The sequence below is a fragment of the Hypanus sabinus genome, chromosome 17 (assembly GCF_030144855.1).
Source record: "Hypanus sabinus isolate sHypSab1 chromosome 17, sHypSab1.hap1, whole genome shotgun sequence".
In the NCBI taxonomy this organism is placed as follows: domain Eukaryota; kingdom Metazoa; phylum Chordata; class Chondrichthyes; order Myliobatiformes; family Dasyatidae; genus Hypanus; species Hypanus sabinus.
Window position 1 is genome coordinate 29,636,471 of NC_082722.1, and position 13,840 is coordinate 29,650,310.

General features: G+C 38.9%; 1 protein-coding gene across 5 annotated transcripts in view; it reads left to right on the plus strand.

Annotated features, from left to right (window-relative positions):
* The first annotated feature begins 2,656 nt into the window (after nt 1-2,656).
* LOC132406788 (uncharacterized) overlaps nt 2,657-13,840 on the plus strand; it is a 36,554-nt gene continuing 25,370 nt past the window's right edge. For 3 of the 5 annotated variants that reach the window (XR_009516240.1, XM_059992764.1, XM_059992766.1), the window contains exons 1-6: nt 2,657-2,852; nt 3,671-3,795; nt 4,971-5,061; nt 8,946-9,025; nt 9,111-9,155; nt 10,224-10,267. Coding sequence is in view for 4 of the 5 variants with exons in the window: in XM_059992764.1 (XP_059848747.1) it covers nt 2,745-2,852; nt 3,671-3,795; nt 4,971-5,061; nt 8,946-9,025; nt 9,111-9,155; nt 10,224-10,267 (493 nt within the window). In the remaining variant the exon portion in view is untranslated. The remainder of the gene's footprint in view (nt 2,853-3,670; nt 3,796-4,970; nt 5,062-8,945; nt 9,026-9,110; nt 9,156-10,223; nt 10,268-13,840) is intronic. The other 2 variants (XM_059992763.1, XM_059992765.1) reach the window with 1 other exon arrangement.

A 13,840-nucleotide genomic window follows, 5' to 3' on the forward strand; every position in this document is an offset into this window, starting at 1 on the left:
AAAAGCAGCACTATTACCGCAGTTATGTGGAAATTGGCATGAAATCAATTAGATGAGCCGAATCCATGATTCAAAGAGTGATGTTGGAAAATCAGTTTCAATTTGCAAAGCCCTAGTATGCTGCTTGACAACATAACTTTTTTTTCTTTGAAAGAGGAAACTGTTCTGTTGGGTTGGGATACACCTTAATGAGGCTGGGACTATTGAATAACTAGGAAGTAGATAGGACTTTAAACCATCTCTTTATCATTTCTCAGTTCCCCTCATATAGCCTTAATAGATGAACTCTCCAATCTGTCCTGTCCCAGCACTGCCATGGCCTTTTCCCTGACTAGTAACACCACCCCATCCCCTTTATTCCTTCATGCTCTAGCAGCTCAATAGCAGGCATATCAAGACCCTGCTGCCCCCCTCACTGGACCCCCTGCAGTTTGCGTATCATCCCAACTGTTCAACAGAGAACACCATTGCCACCACCCTCCACTTGGCCCTAACCCACCTGGACAAAAAAGACACATACGTTCGAATGCTGTTCATAGACTTCAGTTCAGCATTCAACACAATCATCCCTCAGAAGCTGATTGGAAAGCTGAGCCTACTGGGCCTGAACAGCTCCCTCTGCAACTGGATCCTAGACTTCCGGACTGGGAGACCTCAGTCAGTCCCGATTGGGTGCAGCATCTCCAACACCATCACACTGAGCACGGAGGCCCCCCAGGGCTGTGTGCTCAGTCCACTGCTGTTCATTCTGCTGACCCCAGAATGTGCTGCAACACACAGCTCAAACCACATCATCAAGTTCGCCAATGACATGACCGTGGTGAGACTCATCAGCAAAAACGACAAGTCAGCTTACGGAGAGGAGGTGCAGCGGCTAACGTACTGGTGCGTTACTGAGCCAACAACTTGTCTCTGAATGTGAACAAAACAGAAGAGATGGTTGTTGACTTCAGGAGGGCATGGAGCGACCACTCCCTGCTGAACATCCATGGCTCTTTGGTAGAGATCGTTAAGCGCACCAAATTTCTTGGTGTTCACCTGATGGAGAATCTCACCTGGTCCCTCAACACCAGCTCCATAGCAAAGAAAGCCCAACAGCGTCTCTACTTTTTGCAAAGGCTGAGGAAAGTCCATCTCCCACCCCCCATCCTCATCACATTCTAGAGGTTGTATTGAGAGCATCCTGAGCAGCTGCATCACTGCCTGGTTTGGAAATTGCACCATCTCGGATCGCAAGACCCTGCAGCAGATAGTGTGGTCAGCTGAGAAGATCATCGGGGTCTCTCATCGGAGCCATTACAGATACTTACACTACACGCTGCATCCGCAAAACAAACAGCATTATGAAGGGCCCCATGCACCCCTCATACAAACTCTTCTCCCTCCTGCAGTTTGGGAAACGGCACCAGAGCATTCAGGCTCTCACGACCAGACTATGTAACAGTTTCTTCCCCCAGGCTATCAGACTCCTCAATATCCAGAGCGTGGACTGACACCTTACTGCCCTATTGTCCTGTTTATTATTTATTGTAATGCCTGCACTGTTTTGTGCACTTTATGCAGTCCTGGGTAGGTCTGTAGTCTAGTGTAGTTTTTTTCTGTGTTGTTTTTTACGTGGTTCAGTCTAGTTTTTGTACTGTGTCATGTTTAACACCATGGTCCTGAGAAACTGTCTCATTTTTACTATGTACTGTACCAGCAGCTATGGTTGAAATGACAATAAATGACTTGACTTGAGCTGCAAGCCCTCCCTGCCCCTCCTGCAACCAGGTCTCACTAATGGCTACAATAGTGATTGTAGTCAGGGATAATTCCACAGTCAATACGATTCTAAATGCTGACACAAGAGACTGTAGCTGTGCTGGAATCTGGATCAATAAATGAACAGCTCAGTGAACTCTACAAATCAAGAAGCATCTGATCTCCACCTAAAATATCCTTTTGCTGCTTGGCCTACTGAGTTCTTCTAGACAATAGTGCTTGGTTTGATAAATTTGGATGCATTGGTTAAATTATTGAAGCAGTATTCTAGCTGCCCAAGTGTAAACCTCACCATCACAGCTGTGAAATTTAAATCCAGTTAAGATTTGCAAAGAGGAAATCAGGCACTAGTAAAGGTGACCACAAAATTACTGGTTTGTAGTAGAAACCGATCTACTTTGATAATGTGCTTCAAGGAAGGAAATCTGTCACTCTTGTCTAAATGTTACCCCAGAACCATCAATGTTGTGAACTCTTAACACCCTCACAAATGGCATGCCTCTGAGTTCAAGAGCAACTCAGGACGGATAATAATGCCTTGTCAGTCAATCTCATTTCTGATAAATAATTTTCAAAAACCTTTTCTCGCGTCAACATTGAGGTCAATACATTGAAAATGTTTTTAGAAACCCTGCAGATCCTTGAAATCTGAATTAGAATAGAAAATGCCTGAAACTCTCATTGGGCACCTTCTCACTTATTTTCTCTTTTCAAAGATGTTGTCAGACCCCGTGAACTTGTTACTAGGCTTAAGTTATCCGGACTCCTTTATATTCGGTGGAACCTGACAGGTGAAATACAATAAAACTCGACTGGAAGTTCGTTTAACTGACCTGCAAAATCCACCCGTCAGTCAGTAACACGCATGCGCACTAAGCTCGGCAGGCGAGGAGTGTTGCGCATGTGCAGTGGAAGTGGGGCCTGGTGGCGCGGAAGGCAGCTTTGCGGCTCGGTGTCTGTGGAGATGATGCATTTGGTTGAGTATGACATCTCACAGAGAGCATGTCCGCAGGCCTTGGATTGCGGAGCTGCTGCTCGAACAGAGGTCAGGCTGGAGTTGCTGGAAGTCGGCCCCGGTTCAAGTCTCAGAGGTAAAGCAGCCAAGACTTGCAAGGGGAACCCTCTTCCTGGCCTCAGTTTCTAACAGGCAACTGCAGCAGATACCTCGCCCGTTAACCAGATGTGTTTAAAATCATTGGAATTTCATGTAAATTTAAAAAAAATCTACGCACTGTTTGGTTAGAATACATCCTTGGGTGCTGTCTTAGGTCCGGAGTGCAGTGCGAAGCAAGATCAGCAGAACGGACTGGACCGCATTAGATTGAAGCTTATGTTTTGTTACGTGGGACTTGACGATCCTTTTGGGTTGGTTTAATGAAACTGATAGAAAGTTGTTGAGAAATCGACTTCTCGTCCAAAAATTGCTAGTTTGCTAATGACGGTGTGATTTTTTTTAGAGTATTTGTTTAAATCTAGCAGAGTTTAGTTTATCCCACGTTTGGCACATCTAATTCCTGCATGCATTCGTGGGTTTAGCAACGTTCCTGTGAGCGAACAGTGCTTGAGATACTAAGCAATCAAGACTTGTGCAGAATATAGAAATTTATTGATTTTAGTCATAAATTGTGGCAAAAAGATAGAAGACATAAGCTACATTTTAAAACGTATCTTATCGTTTTCTATTGAAGAATTAAATAATTGGGTGTGATTCCGTTTTGAGATGTAGTGCTTGTTATACATGTATGGAAATTTTGCTTGTCTCAATCATTTATTTGACAATTTGGCTCTTGTTTGGAGAGCAAGATGAGTTAAGGTTGTTTGAGAAAATAACACTGCCCTTTAAAAATGTCAGTTTGGTTATCGCAATGTGAACTTTACCAAAATGCTTATATAAAGAGTTTCTTTACAGCTTATTCCACTTGAGAACTGGATTAAAGAAGCTGGACATGAATCTGCCGTTGTTGTCTATATATCAGATTTAAAGTACAAAATTAAGGCTGTGCTGACAGAAGAAGCGGGATATAATCTTCAGCAGTAAGTAAAAGTGAAGAAATCTAATTTGTATATTGTAATTGCATTTTTGGTAATCCTAGAAAGAGCAAATCCTTAGCCCATGGCCATACAGAAACACCTAGGGACAAACCTAATTATCTTCTTGATAGAATGTATCTGAAATATTAAAGAGTTATTTCAATTTCTATATAAAATTGTAAGTTAAAGTAACACTTGATTGAAATACTATATTCAAGGCAACAATTAACAATGGTTATCAACCAAGAAGCAGAAGAATTTTTTTTCTATTTAAGAAAAAGGAAATAATAAAAAGCACTTAGTTGACATCAGTGTTACTTACAGTGATAACATGTCCAGTAATGAAATGTCTTTTTTTATGAATTTAGAATATTCCTTCAATGGAACTTATGAATGTAACATTTTTGCCACTTTTATGACTGGTAAATAAAAATGATCCAAGAGATAATTGTGTAATCTGGCTTCAGAACACAAGTGCTTTAATTAGATTCATCATCTAATGTTGCACCTGGGCAAGGATGTGCAATTGGGAATACTGTATTTTGAATGTGATGAATCAAGGCCTCTTCTGCTTTTCAGATGACTGTTAAAAATATTAACATGATGCTTTGACAGTCCTTTGATATTGTTCTATCAATCAATGTCAGAGTAAATATCAGTTATTTTTGTGTGGATGTCATATCTATGGGTGATTTTGAATCAGGACAGTCTGCAGATAATGAACACTGAGTTGAACTGTACTTTTGATTTTGTGTTTTAAATTCTGTGTTTTTGCTTTTTTTTGGTTGAAGTTTGTGCTTTTTTCCATTGTGTTTTGACGTTTGATATTTTTCTTCGGGATGCTTCCATGGTCCTTTATTTTGTGACTGTGGGGAAGCTGGATTTCAGGGTTGTTTACTGCATACTTTGAATCTTGAATAATTGCTACATGTAAAGTGGTTCATGATGTTAAGGTGTTTTCAGATGTTTGAGTGATGTGATAAAGGCATGTAATGAAAATTATCTGATTTAATTGTGTAAGCTTTTTTAAAAAAAGTTGTCCGATAATTCAGATACATTAGTTTACAAATTAATGGGGATTTTTGTTGTGGACTGTTTAGCCAAAACTGCACTAATTGATTATACCTTTAGAGAAAGTTTGTAGATCAGCTTCTCTTATTTCTATTTTTAATTTTTAGGGAAGAAGAGAACTATACACTCAGTCAACTCAAAAGCAAAGTTATTATTTTGAAAAAATTCAATATTCAGGTCAGATTGGAGCTGGAATTGGTAAGTGTTTAGAGTTATAGAACACTACAGCACAGAAATAGGCCTTCTGGCCATCTAATTTGTGCCAAACCATTAATGTGCCTGGTCCCATCGATCTGTACCTGGACTATAGCCCTCCATACACCTCCCATCCATGTATTCCCAGATCCTTAGTGCCCTACCGCCCACTGAGTAAGATCTACTCTGGTTGGTGCTCCAAAAATACAACACCTTCCACTTGTTTGCTTTAAATTCCATCTGCCATTTTTCCAGTTGGTCTAGATCCAACTGCAAGCTTTGATAGTCTTCTTTGGTAAGCACTACAGCCCTCAGTCTTGGTATCATCCATAAATATGCTAATCTAGTTTACCACATTATCATCCAAATCGTTGATATAGATGACAAAAAAACATCGGATCCTACACTGATCCCTGTGGCATGTCACTCGGCACAAGCCTCCAGTCAGAAAGGCAACCTCCTACAACCACTCTCTGGCTTCTTTCGTGAAGCCAATGTCTAATCCAATTTACTACATTACCTTGAACGCCAAGTGAGTGCATCTTCTTGACCGGCCTCTCGTGCAGGACTTTTGTCAAAGACCTTGTTAAAGTCCATGTAAGTAACAATCTCACCCTTGTCTTCATCAACTTTCCTGGTAACTTCTTCAAAAAACTGGTGGGATAGGACTTGCCACACACAAAGCCATGCTGATCAGCCCCCGTCTATCCAAGTATTTGTATATCCGGTCCCTTAGAGTACCTACCAATAACTTTCCCATGACTGATGTCAGGCTCACTGGCCGATATTAAACAAAACAACAACATTAGCTATCCTTCAACCCTTGCACACCTCATCTGTGGCTAGGATGTTTTAAATATTTCTGCTAGGGTCCCTGCAATTTCTGCACTTGCTTCCCACAGGGTCCAAGGGAACACCTTGTCAGGTCCTCCATAGCATCCATGACTGACTTAACTGCTTATTTCCACACATTAATAGACTGATGCAAAAAATCTATTTAAGATCTCCCCCATCTCTTTCAGCTCCATGTGTAGATTAACACTCTGATCTTCCAGCAGATCAGTTTTGTCCCTTGCTATCCTTTGCTCTTAATTTATCTGTAGAAGTCCTCAGGATTCTACTTCACCTTGTCTGCTAGAACACCCTCATGTTTTCTTCTAGCCCTTCTGATTTCCTCCTTAAGTGTTATTGTACATTTCTTGTATTCCTGATTTGTTCCTGCCTGCTGATACTTGCTATGCACCTCCTTTTTCTTAACCAGGGCCTCAATATCTCTTGAAAACGAAGGTTCCATAAACCTGTTATCTTTGCCTTTTTATTCTGATAACATACAAACTCGGTGCACTCAAGATCTCCCATTTACCAAGTACACCTTTGCTTGAAAAAGATCTACCCTAATCCATATTTGCCAGATCCTTTCTGCTATCATCAAAATTGGCCTTTCTCCGATTTGGAATCTCAACCCGAGGACCAGACCTATCCTTTTCCATAGTTACCTTGAAACTAATGGCATCATGATCACTAGATGTAATGTGTTCCCCTATGCAAACTTTTTCACCTGCCTCATCTCCTTCCCTAATAGGAGATATAGAATCACACTCTAGTTCAGACTTCTATATACTGATTAAGGAAACTTTCCAGAGCACATTTGACAAACTCATATCCAGCTCTTTTATAATATGGGAGTCCCAGTTAATATGTGGAAAGTTAAAATCACCCACTATCACAACCTTGTGTTTCTTGCAACGGTCTGAGATCTTTATACAAATTTACTCCTCTAACAATCCTGTGGATTGTTGGGTGGTCTATAATATAATCCCATTAATATGGAATTTAATATTCCTCACTTCTACCCATAATGCCTCACTAGTATGTCATGTCTGAGCAATGCCTTGACATGTTTCTTGACTAGTAACGCCACTCTTTAGCCTTTAGTCCTTCCTACTCTATCACACGTAGAGCAACAGAACCTTGGAACATTGAGCTGTCGGTCCTGCCCCTCCTGCAAGCAAGTGGTAGTAATGGTTCAATGTCATAATTCTCGTGCTGATCCATGCCTTAAGCTCATCTGCCTTTCCTACAATTGAACATTTACATTGAAATATACACAGCTCAGAACATTAGTCCCTAATCGTTGAAAATGTGTCAGTAATGTTTTAGCATTGCTACTGTAGTAAAAGTAAAATGATATCAACGTGTTTGAAACTTGACAAAGGTTTTGTTTCATTGTGTGCATGTAATGATAGTTAAAGAAAAATAAATGTAAAGTAAATGAAAATAAGTCAAGCAATGTTTCTGGAAGTCATTGCAGAAAATGGTTAAGCCATACAGTAATATTGGGACCTCTAATCACAGCAATCACATGTTCAAGATGCCATTGATATAATAAATGCCCCAAAATGATAAGATGCAAAGTACAAATAAAATTAATAGGCCATACTATCCTTGATACTTATTTTGCTGTTCAGAACTTTCATTACAAAATTAACTGCATTCCAAAGCTAGGCATCTCTCCTTGAATATAATTAATAATTTATGCGAGAGACTTCCGAAGTTTTACAGCTCTCTGAAAGAAGGAATTCCTTTTCATCTTGTTGTCAAGTGGTGGAGCATTTTTTTCTCAGTTGTCACTTGGATTATAAAGCTCTGATGATCGGCTATCCAATTGATAAGAAATTCCAATAATTTCGCATCTGTCGTCTAGCACTCCCCTTAAACTTTGTGTTCACCAAAATAATAATTATACAACATAGGGTCTAAAAATTTAATTAAAAGTCTGTTGGTATATTAATTGTAGTAATATTCATTAGGCCAGGATATCTGCTAGTTTAATACCACCAAAGTACCAAGGATGCCAAATTACTGGATTTTTAATGTAATTCATCAATTCCTTGCCATGGGAAATATCTTTAGAGTCTACTGTCTTTTCTTCACAGAATCCTGTTTTCATAAACTAGTCTTGTATTATTCTAATTCCTAAAGTGGTACCAGCCGATTTGACTCTGTCCTTCTGAATGAGACAGTTCACTCACTCCAGGAATCAAGCTAGTAAACCTTTGCTGTATTGACTTATGGTAATTATATCCTTTAAAATATGGAGACCAAATCTGCAAACTGTCGCCATGTGTGGCCTACCATAAGTTCTGTGAAGTTTTAGCAGAATTTCCTTAGTTTTGCACTCAATCTTCTTCATGTTCATGATCTTTATTCTATTTACTATTTTAATTATTTGACATAACCTGCTGATATTCTGATTGTTATATAAACTTTGACAGAACGGAGAGTTTAATAAAGGAGGTGCTGCAGATGTTATCTATATAGAACATAGAACAGTACAGGCCCTTCAACCTTCTGACACCTACCATTCTATGTTTAAAAAAAATAAAAGCTGCCTCTAACATCTCCCCCTATACTTTCCTCCCAACACCTTAAAGGTATGCCCTCCATGTATGTATTAGCCATTTCTGCCCTGGGAAAATGTCTCTGGCTAATCCAATAGATCCAAGACATAAGGGTTTAAGAACTATCTATGGGTAACAGGAATATCTGCCTTAAGTGAACTGGTAACCATAGTTGTTTTGTGCTCAAGGGTGCTAAAGTCATCACAGATTGAAAGGCTTAGCACTGTGATATATCTAATGAAAGATCCAGATGCAAGGTCTTGACCTAAAATGCCAACTGTTCATTTCTTTTTCACAGATGCTGCCTGACCGAGTTCCTCCAGTAGTTGTTTTATGCTCCAGATTCTAGCATCTGCAGTCTCGTGTGTCATCGTGCTTTATCTGTTATCTTCATGATTATCAAAAGGATCCAGGGATTGCACTACCATTAATGTCAATACAGTCTTTTGCGACAGTTGTTATTGCTTATTCTCTTTTCATTTTCAGAAAGATTGTGAATTCTATCTTGTTGTTCAAGATTTGAAAATTCTACCAGGAGACATGGGTTTCTATGATGTATGCTCCTGGTAGGAAGCATTTTATGTTCTAAATTTAATTGATTTTAGTATTGTTTTTGCTGAATAGCTAAAGTTACAATCCTCTTTATTTCAGTAACAAGGATCTTGCTGTGCAGAAGAAGTTGAGAGAACTCTGGGAGTAGGTGCACATTATTTTTTAAACTTGTGAGCTTTCATTTTTTTAAAGTTGAAAAATTAGCAGAACCATTTATTGCTTTGAGTTGCTGAGATTAGTTCCATGCCCTCTGGGATGAGTGACATCTGAGTTTTCTTTGGAATTCTTCCCCCCCCCCCCCCCCCCCCCAGTTGTCCAAATTTTTTTCTTGCCTTCAAAAGGTTGCTCACAAATTTACTCTGACCTGCTCTTAAATCACCAGTCTTTATTGAAGGACATTGAAAGTATGTTTGTACTTTTTTTTTAAAGCTACCTTGACCATTTTGTCCTATTAATATGGTATGAAAGTACATAGTGTGTCACCATCAGTATACTTCCCATTTTTTTTTCAAAGGGCCAGGCTGGTCTGAATAAATGAGTCATACATGGGAACATTGTGAAAAGATACAGAACCTTTTATCACTGGAATTGATCGATGCCACTATGTAATTGAAATATATTGATTGTTATTCAATTGCCTCACTTTTGGCAATCCTCTAAGGAGAGAATTAATGTTTTACTGTGAGCATAGATTATGCTTTTACAATCTTAGCATTTTTATTCTTTTATCTCCTTTGTATTTTATCTTCCTGATTTGGGGCAAAGATGAACTGATTTTAATGTCCTAGTAAGGAGATACAGTCCAGGGGCACAGCATACTGATGTGCAGTGTATCTTGCAACATTTGGCACCATATTTTTAAATGTGGTAACATATGTGCAAGGTATACAGATACATGTTGCAGGCTGTTACTTGAGACTGAGATTTCTATTTTTGAGTTGATTGTCAAAATTAAGGGATAAACAGTCCCTGAGCATTCCTGCATCATGTCTGTTGATCTTTTATTAAATGTGATTGGCAATTGGCCTTGAAGTTGGAAGAACCCTGAATAGCAGAAATGTAAGGCTACTGATTTAGGGCTACTAATACTGTTAAATTCTACCCATTCTATTTCTGATATCGAATTTAGTGTGTCTTTATTTTCATATAAAATAATTTAATGAAATTAAGATTATGGATGAATTGTAACTTAATATTCTTGTAATTTTACAGAAGTTATTTAAATAGCATGATAACCCATGAGAAGACATTTTCTGGTAAACTTTCTCTTGATTTTTACTCTTGTATATGCTACTGCGATCTTTGTAAATTTTAAAATATGTCGCTAATATTAAAATGTTAATATTAATATTAAAACAACAAAAATGCTAGTGTCAAAATCTGCATTAAGTAGTGATTAGCTTAATCATTGAACCTAGAAATTATGATCTCAATTCCTTCATTACTGGTTCAAAATTGCAGACTTTTCTCATGGTTGGTTTGCCTTCACTGCCGAAGTTACACGGCTTCAGTGAGAGCTTCCCAGAAAAATCATAGGTGGGCATTTGAAGCTGACGAAGCTAGTGATCATGTTGTCTCATAAAATAATTAAATAGAACATGTAAATTGTTAAAAAATCATCATAGATGTGCATTTAGTGCTGAAAGAAAGTCTACTTCTTAACTGAGAACTAAGCAAGTAAATTGCATCTTGTAACTGATTCTAAAACAACTTTGCCAGAACTCTTGTCATAGGCCACAAACACCCTTATTGCCAGCAAAAAATATAATAGCTTGACAACATAATTTTGTTTTGCAATGTCATGATGTATTCTGTACAGCCCATGAGCCCTGTTAATATCATATGGTTCATAGAGTAAGGCATTTGATAAGGTCCCTCATTGTTGGTTCATCCAGAAGGTTAAGATACGTGATAACTTTATCATTTGGATACAAGATTGGTTTGAAGATAGAGAGTAGCGGTAGGTGGGAGTAATTCTGGATGGAGGTCTTAGACAGTGTGTTTAACGGGGATCCATACTTGAACATCTGTTGCTTATGACTTCATATATACATGTAGGTAAGTTTGCGGATGCTACAAAGATTATGGGTGGTGTGGATGGTGTAGAAGATTGTCAAAGGTACAGCAGGATATAGCTTAATTGCAGATATGGTTGGAGAAATGGCAGAAGGAGTTTAATCCAGACAAGTGTGGGCTGTAGTATTTTGGAAGGTCAAATGTAAAGAGTGCACAGTTAATGACAAGGCCCAACGTACGTTAATGTACAGAAGCAACTTGGGATCCAAGTCCATTGCTCACTGAAAGTGGTTGCACAAGTTGATAGGGTGATAACAAAGCCATTAGGCATTCTTGCTTTTACTAGTTGAGGCATTGAGTTCAAGAGCAAGGAAGTTTTATAAACAATGGTTAGGATGCATCTGGAGGATTTCATTCAATTATGGTCCCTCCCTATTCGAGGAAGGATGTAGAGGCATTGGAGAGGGTGCTGAAGAGGTTTACTAGGACACTGCCTGGATTAAAGAAGCTAAAGGAAAATCTGATAAAAATATATAAGGTGACAAGAGCATAGATAGACAGCTGATATATTTTTCCTAGGGACAAGATTGTTTAATACTGGAGAGCATCCATTTGAGGTGAGAAGGTATGTTCATATTTGCCACCGACTTTATGGTGGGTTCTTATTCAACTTTTCTGGATTCATTGATATGGCTCTACTGCCATGAGCACAAATAGATACAGGTGGCCCCTGTTTTTTGAACGTTTGCTTTACGACAGCTTGCTGTTACGAAAGACCTACATTAGTACCCGTTTTTGTTAACCAAAGAGGATTTTCGCTTTTATGAAAAAAAGACGCCCACTTTGCATGTGTATTTACCGCGAGGGACACTGCCATGACCGTGAAGCCTCGTGTAGGCAGTTGTGTGCACATGCTTGTATGTGCAAAGGTATGTATGTATGCATGCATGTACGTACTGATTTTTTATCCTCCTAATTGATTTTGACTTGCTGTCTTCCCGATTTTGACACCGTACATACAATATTTCTGCTACTGTATATAGGCTGTATATTTATATAATTCCTGCTTTTACTATATGTTTGTGCTATTTTAGATTTTATGTGTTATTTGGTTTGATTTGGTAGGTTATTTTTTGGGTCTGAGAACGCTCAATTTTTCTCATATAAATTAATGGTAATTGATTTTTTGTTTTACGACATTTCAGCTTACAAACGGTTTCATAGGAACACTCTACCTTTGGATAACAGGGGAAACCTGTAAGGTTTTTTCTGAACCACCCACGAGAAGACATTCTATTAAACAATGGTTGGAACAGCTTCAGGGAGCAGGGCCAACGAATCTGCAGAAAATTTAAAAGCAGGCAAAGCCGCATCTTAAGTCTTAACTGACTGTCTTAACATGTCATGAACTTGAAATGAATAGCTCTGACAAAAAAGTTGAGAAACTATCAGAATCATGTTTAATATGACATGTGGGTCAAAAGGGCAGTATTATGATTGTCATGGAGATTTTCACATGTAGGTCATTTGGGAAAATCAGGTTGGAAATAGATCTCAAGAGAGTGGGTTTGTTGAATGCCGACAAGATGGCTTTTTAGAGCAGTTTGTTGTTGAGCCTACTGGGGGGATCAGCTATACTGGGTGTTACATAGTGAACCGTAAGTGATTGGGGAGTTTAAGGTAAAAGAACCCTTAGGAGACAGTGATCACAATATGATTTAAGTTCAACTTGAAATTTGATAAGGAGGAAGTAAATACTGACATAGCAGTATTTCAGTAGAGTAAAGGAAACTACAGTAGTATGAGAGAGGAGTTTGCCAAATAAATTGGCAGGGATGACAGAGAGCAGCAATAACATGAGCTTATAGGAAAAATGAGGAAGGTGCGGAATAGAAGTATTCTAAAAACAAAGCAATACTCAAATGGCAATATAGTACAACCGTGGTGGACAACGGAAGTCAAAGCTGATGTAAAAGCAACAGAGGGCAAACAACAAAGCAAAAATTAGTGGGAAGATGGGATTGGGAAGCTTTTAAAACCCTACATAGGGCAACTAAAAGAATCATTGGGAGGGAAAAGATGGAATATGAAAGCAAGCTAGCAAACAATAGCAAAGTGGATAGTAAAAGCTTTTTCAAGTATGTAAAAATAAATGAGAGATGAAAGTGGATTATAGGACTATTAGAAAATGAGGCTGGAGAAATAACAGGGGCCAAGGAGATGGCAGATGAACTACATAACAAGGTTTCATCAGTCTTCACTGTGGAGGACACTAGCAGTGTGCCAGATTTGAAAGGTATGAGGGAAGAGAAATGAGTGCAGTTACTATTACAGGGGAGAAGGTGCTGAAAGACCTTCACGATGTACAAGGTTACATAAATTACCTGGGCCAAATGAACTACTCCCTAGGGTTCTGAAAGGTAGCATTAGAGATTGTGATGGCATTAGTAATGATCTATCAAAAATCATTGGACTCTGGCATTGTGCCAGAGGACTGGAAAATTGGAAATGTCACTGGACTCCTTTTAAGAAAGGAGGAAGGCAGCAGAAAGGAAATTATAGACCAGTTAGCCTGACCTCAGGGGAATATGTTGGAGTCGATTATTGAGGATGAGGTTATGGAGTACTTGGTGATGCAGGACAAGATAAGTCAGCATAGTTTCCTTAAGGGAAAATCTTGCCTGACAAACCTGTTGGAATTCTTTGAGATTACACTTAGGATAGATAACGGGGATGCAGTGGATGTTGTTTATTTGGACTTTCAGAAGGCCTTTGACAAGGTGCCACACATGAGGCTGCTTACCAAGTTAAGA